This window comes from Photinus pyralis, unplaced genomic scaffold (assembly GCF_008802855.1).
Source record: "Photinus pyralis isolate 1611_PpyrPB1 unplaced genomic scaffold, Ppyr1.3 Ppyr1.4_LG1, whole genome shotgun sequence".
NCBI lineage: Eukaryota > Metazoa > Arthropoda > Insecta > Coleoptera > Lampyridae > Photinus > Photinus pyralis.
Window position 1 is genome coordinate 63,435,729 of NW_022170249.1, and position 5,564 is coordinate 63,441,292.

General features: G+C 38.8%; 2 protein-coding genes across 2 annotated transcripts; both read left to right on the forward strand.

The window, feature by feature from the left end:
* Positions 1 to 3,037: 3,037 nt before the first annotated feature.
* Positions 3,038 to 4,436, forward strand: LOC116169124. Its single transcript, XM_031485153.1, has 3 exons — positions 3,038 to 3,888; positions 3,940 to 4,210; positions 4,265 to 4,436. The coding sequence occupies exons 1-3, from the start codon at positions 3,726 to 3,728 to the stop codon at positions 4,410 to 4,412; spliced, it is 582 nt and encodes a 193-aa protein (XP_031341013.1). The 5' UTR covers positions 3,038 to 3,725; the 3' UTR covers positions 4,413 to 4,436.
* Positions 4,437 to 4,603: 167 nt separating this feature from the next.
* Positions 4,604 to 5,176, forward strand: LOC116165728. The gene has a single exon (XM_031480395.1). The coding sequence runs from the start codon at positions 4,604 to 4,606 to the stop codon at positions 5,174 to 5,176; it is 573 nt and encodes a 190-aa protein (XP_031336255.1).
* The last annotated feature ends 388 nt before the right edge of the window (positions 5,177 to 5,564 follow it).

The following is a 5,564-nucleotide window of genomic DNA, read 5'->3' on the forward strand; positions in this document are numbered from 1 at the left end:
TTCGCCGAAAAAGAAATGAAATTCATAATGCACCACTGGATCCTGCTGTTTTAGGAGATCTTGTGATACCGGATGCTTACAAAGTATACCGTTCTGAAGGTGCAGTGGAAGAAAATTTCTTACTACATGATAGTGGCCGTAACGACAACAACAGAATTTTAATCTTCGGTAGAGAGACTTGGATCCAATACCTACAATCGTCACAAACATGGTTTGTCGATGGAACTTTTTCAATTGCACCAAGATTGTTTGCGCAAGTCTACGTCATTATGGCAAAAAAACTTAGAGGAGTGCATCCCATTCTATATGCACTTTTACCTAACAAGCAACGTGCAACTTACGTGCAAATGTTTGAAGCGATAAAGAACTTATCACCAAACTTACATCCCAACTCAGTCAGCTGCGATTTTGAGTCGGCAGCAATTTCTGCAATTTCGGAATGCTTCCCTGACACTGCTATAAGAGGTTGCTTCTTTCATTTAGCAAAGAATATGAAAAAACATTTGACTGACATGGGATTTGTGGCACTCTATAACAACGATGCCGAATTTGCTTTAAAAGCAAAAATGGTGATTTCTTTGGTCTTCGTACCATTGGACGATCTCGACGGATTTGTGGAAGAGCTTGGGCAAGAGTTACCTCAAGAATTACAACCTCTGTTGGACTGGTTCGAGGATAATTACATTGGTCGTCTTAACAGACGTGGCAATGGGAGACGGCGACCTTTGTTTCCGCCAGAAACTTGGAATCTGTACGATAGAGTATTAAACGATCAAGACCGCACGAACAATCATGTTGAAGCTGCACATCGCCGTATACAGACGGAATTGGGAGTACATCATCCAACAACGTGGAAGTTCATTGATGGTTTGCGGAAGGTCCAGAAAAATCGTGATACATATTATGAACAACTAGTGGCAGGAAACAGCGCACCTCCCAAATTGAGGAAATATTTCAATTTCAATTTCATTTATTATTTACCACGTTACATGTCTGGTAGATGTGTTTGTGGCACGTCAAGCATAACATATAAAAGTAACATACAAAGTAACATACAACATAAATATACATTATACGATAAAATTATTTTACATTTAACATATATACATAAATAATATTTTAGGTAGGTACATAGGTACATGTAAGCGTACAAAGTTTATACTATGTCTCTTGGTGATATTTGTGTGCTTAAAAATTCATTGACTGAATATAACGCTTTGCTGGTAAGGAAACGCTTAACTTTGATTTTAAATTTTCTATTGTCGAGTGCTTTGATATTATCAGGCAGGTGGTTGTAGAGTTTCAAGTTCACTCCATTCATATCAGACATCTTGATGCGATGTCGGGGTAGTCGCAACGTCCCTTTGGAATGAGTGTTCCGACCCAATTACTAGATAGCGACGTCACCTTATGCAATGCAAAAACAAAACATCATATTATTATTAGAACAGAGACTGGACAACGAGGGCAAGACGAAGAATGTGTAAGCAATGGTACTTTCAATGGTTTACCGCCCAATACGATTCTGCATTTAAGCTTCATTCCTAGGTCTCGGTTATCTAAGGCAGGGTATTTGACGTGTATGTGCGACCACGGGAATATGTATGATAAGTATGCGACTGGTTCCATTTCTGAGGCTTCGACGAGGTGTCACTTTCGCACGAAGAGAGAGATGATAGCGTGGGTTAAGGGTAAGAAAGATGTGATTGGGTATAAGAGAAATGATAAATTGGAGTTCATTGGTCAACTGAAATCAATGGAGTTAGTAAGTCCAGTCTTAGAGACAGTGTATTTAGCGGTGAAATGTAGAAATGGTGATGTGCTCCCAGCTCATAGCGATGCATTAAAAAAAGATGGGACTTTAGAATACGTTGTGGTTCGGTTAGAATACCCCGTTAATAATTATTACGTTGTACATCCAAAACGGGCCGAATCCCGCATTCCCGCATGGCTGACGAAAGGATAAAATCAATTGTATCACAATACCACATCCGAGATAAAATTGAATATTTACGTGGCTTGGCACATAATTACCAGTTTTAGAAAGTCATTATATCCATACTTATTATTCGTAGTTTTTAAGTTTTTCGTGTCTTGCGTTTTAATAATATTGATTACCATAGTGGATCAGATTGTTATAATGTAAGCTTTAATAATGGTGAAAATATTGTTGTTGTTGTAACCTTTTCAATGCCGAATGAATAAATAGATAAGACTTACTGCCCATACATTCTTTTATTTCGTTGCCTTGTCGGGTGGTTATGGCATGGTGGATGCAATAACCAAGAAACCGACACTTTCGGCGATGAGTTGGGCGGCGATGGGTTGGCCGGCGATGAACCGGCCGCGCTTAGTCGGCCGCGATGAGTTGGCGGCGATGACTTGTCCCATTCCGGCAGAGAATTTGTAGCAATGATTGCAAGAGAGATTTTTATGGGCAGGAGTGTTTAAAAAATCACAAGGACACTGGGCTATGTGAAAAATTGCATAGATGTTTGAAGTACCTTAAAACCGCGCTGAAGTAAACGGTAAACATTGACGTGGTTGCTATTGCCCCACTTGTAGAGATGTAAAACCTATTGGACATCTTTGTTACATGCCTGTCAATCAAGGTCGTATAGTGGGTGTAAAAAATGTATAATTTTTTTTTATTAAGTAGGTTTTAAATTTTAAAATAAAAGCACCTCCTGTCAAAATAAGAAATTTTACAATTATTGTAATTCAGATTTTCAAATAAATCTTTAATTGTTAGAATTTTGTCAAGAGAGGGCAGGAGCAGTTCGTTTAAACATTTGACTGCGCAGAGATCCCTGACACTATTCTTGCCCCACTAATATGATAAGGTGTATATAAACAAGAACGCAGTCAAATAGGGAACCAGATCCCAGATCCTTCAGCTATAGAAGATCACCCGAGATCCGCACCTTTATTCTAAAACCGTTTCGATTGTTCTTTCTACAACCCTTAAATCCCTTACCAGTCCAGATTCAGCGTATGGTAGAGTTTATCACCGTCGCTGCATCAACCCCGCAAATCATAACCCGATTCCATTCGATCGCTTCAGCGTACAGTAGAGTCTATCACCGTCACTGTAGTCTTTCCGCAACCCCTATCTCTGTGCAACGTATGGTTCGAGTTAATCACTGTCGTGGTAGTTTATGTACCCTTACCGTAATTGATTCCTGTTAGCTCAACGTATGGTCGAGTTTATCACCGTCGTTGAAGTTACCACTCTACCAGTACATCTGTAACCCGAAGAACCTCTCCTTACTCGAATTTCGACTAGACAGTTTCCCCGTTTACGCTTCACGTATACCTCCGCCCTACACGAGGAAACCCTAACCTAAAAACCTGCCCTGTAGATCTAAAGTTCGTTCACCCAACAGAAATAGTTAAGCCCCTCCTCAACAATTACCGTCACATTTGAATACGACATTGTTATTGGTGTAATTTTTGAAGCCACAATCACACTTGTAAAGCGAATTGGCCGAATTGGGTAATCTGTCATCTTGCCTATTGCGTTTCTGCCGGTTTTTACGTTTTTACATCTTTACTTGCGTCAATTTGCCATTACTCTCCTTTATTCACACAAAATAGTCTTTATAAAGACTCGTCGGTGTATTCTAAAGATAGTCAGGTGAGTAATTATAAAGTTTTATACACGATTTTTACATGCCTGTTTTTAGGGTTATATTATTCGCGATCAAGAAAAGTTGTACGCAAACATGAATGTCGCCGGTGCTGCTTTCTCTCCACCGAAAAAACGTTTTGCCAAGCACTTTTCAGTTGAAGACAAAACTGGCATTTTAAATATCTTCAAGGCATATTCGGAAGACAACCCGGAGGTATCTAAAACGGATAAAGTTGAGTTTACGGCTAAAGCAGCAAGTAATTTTCATCTTAGGCACATTCATTTTTACTTATTATTGTGTAATTTAGGTGTAAGCATTCCGAGTGTCTACAAGATTCTTCGGGAGTATACAGAGGTACACGAACTTCATTCACCTAAAAAATATTATCGACCACGAGCAATTTTGGACAATATTGATTCCGGAACTAAAAGTATTCTTCGACGTTTGCTTCATTCTTTCTTTGAAAGAAATGAACCACCTACCCTGAGTAAAGTTTTGGCAGTGTTACACGAAGACGAAGACTTACCCCATTTGAAACGAACTACTTTATGGAAATTAATAAAAGAAATAGGTTTTCGGTCAGTAAACCTTTTTTCTTTACGTGTATGTATATTATGTACTTGTCATTGCAGATTCCAAAAGAGGTCACGCAATAGTGTTCTTAGGGAAAAGGACGAAATAATTACTTGGAGGCGTCGGTTCTTGCGTGAAATTAGAAAATATCGTGAAGAAGGTAGGAAGTTGTATTTCCTAGATGAAACTTGGGTGGGCATACTGTAAGCAAAGTATGGAAGGACACCACAATTCTCACTCCAAGAGAGGCATTTATCAACGGGCTATAAACTTGATTGAAAGATCCATCGGGCAAAGGAAATCGCCTTATTGTTATCCATATAGGGTCCGAGGATGGCTTCGTCTAGGAAGGTTTGCTGTGTTTTGAATCGAAGAAAACAGGGGATTACCACGAAGAAATGACCAGTGAAGTTTTTGAAAAGTGGTTTATGGAAATCGTTACACATCTTGATGAACAATCTGTGATTATAATGGACAACGCTTCATATCATAGCAGGAAAAGTGAAAAAATACCAAACACCAGTACGAAAAAAGCTGATATACAAACTTGGTTAACAAGCAAATCGATACCTTACGAAGAAGATATGGTAAGAGCTGAACTTCTGCAGCTTGTGAAACGGGCAGCTGTTACACCAAAATATGTAGTTGATGAAATTGCAAAGGAACACAATCGTACCGTGCTGCGATTGCCTCCATATCACTGCGAATTGAATCCAATTGAACTGATATGGGCGCAAATAAAAGGAGAAGTGGCCAGAAACAACACCACATTTAAAATGAAAGACCTTCATCCACTATTTCAACAAGCAGTGGAACATGTTACTGCTGAAAATTGGAAGAACGCAATTCGCCATGCTCAAAGTGAAGAGGAAAAAATGTGGCAAATTGACATTTTAATGGACATCGTAGTAGAGCCATTAGTAATTCATGTGGGAGATGACTCGACATCAACGGAGTCCGAATCCGAGTGAAGCGATACAGGATTTAAATTGTTATGTACCTTTGTTTATATTCAAGTGCACTTGTAATTTCAAAACTTTGTGCTGCTGTAATAATACTTTTTTGTACTTTTCTCAATATAAACGGTGTTTTTATGTTGCATATTTACATGTATTTAACAGTTTGCAGGTTTTACTATTTTTGCCACGAGTTATGTTCAGAGTGATAGCGCCATAATTAGTCTTGAGCAAGTGACATTTCAATTTGATTTTTCAAATTTTCCGCTTTTTATAATTTTGTGGTTGTAAAACTGGTTGCTGCTTACATTGGCCCAAATTTTGTAGGAGTGGCTTAACTATTTCTGTTGGGTGAACGAACTTTAGAACTTGGGCGAATATTTACCATAGCCCAGAGCTGCTT

What these genes read in the sequence shown, in the direction of transcription:
- LOC116165728 (XM_031480395.1), top strand. Translation starts at nt 4,604, where the DNA reads ATGACCAGTGAAGTTTTTGAAAAGTGGTTTATGGAAATCGTTACACAT.
- LOC116169124 (XM_031485153.1), top strand. Translation starts at nt 3,726, where the DNA reads ATGAATGTCGCCGGTGCTGCTTTCTCTCCACCGAAAAAACGTTTTGCC. An exon ending in GTTTACGGCTAAAGCAGCAA is followed by an intron (nt 3,889 to 3,939) that starts GTAATTTTCATC and finishes TGTGTAATTTAG; the next exon opens with GTGTAAGCATTCCGAGTGTC. An exon ending in ATAAAAGAAATAGGTTTTCG is followed by an intron (nt 4,211 to 4,264) that starts GTCAGTAAACCT and finishes TTGTCATTGCAG; the next exon opens with ATTCCAAAAGAGGTCACGCA.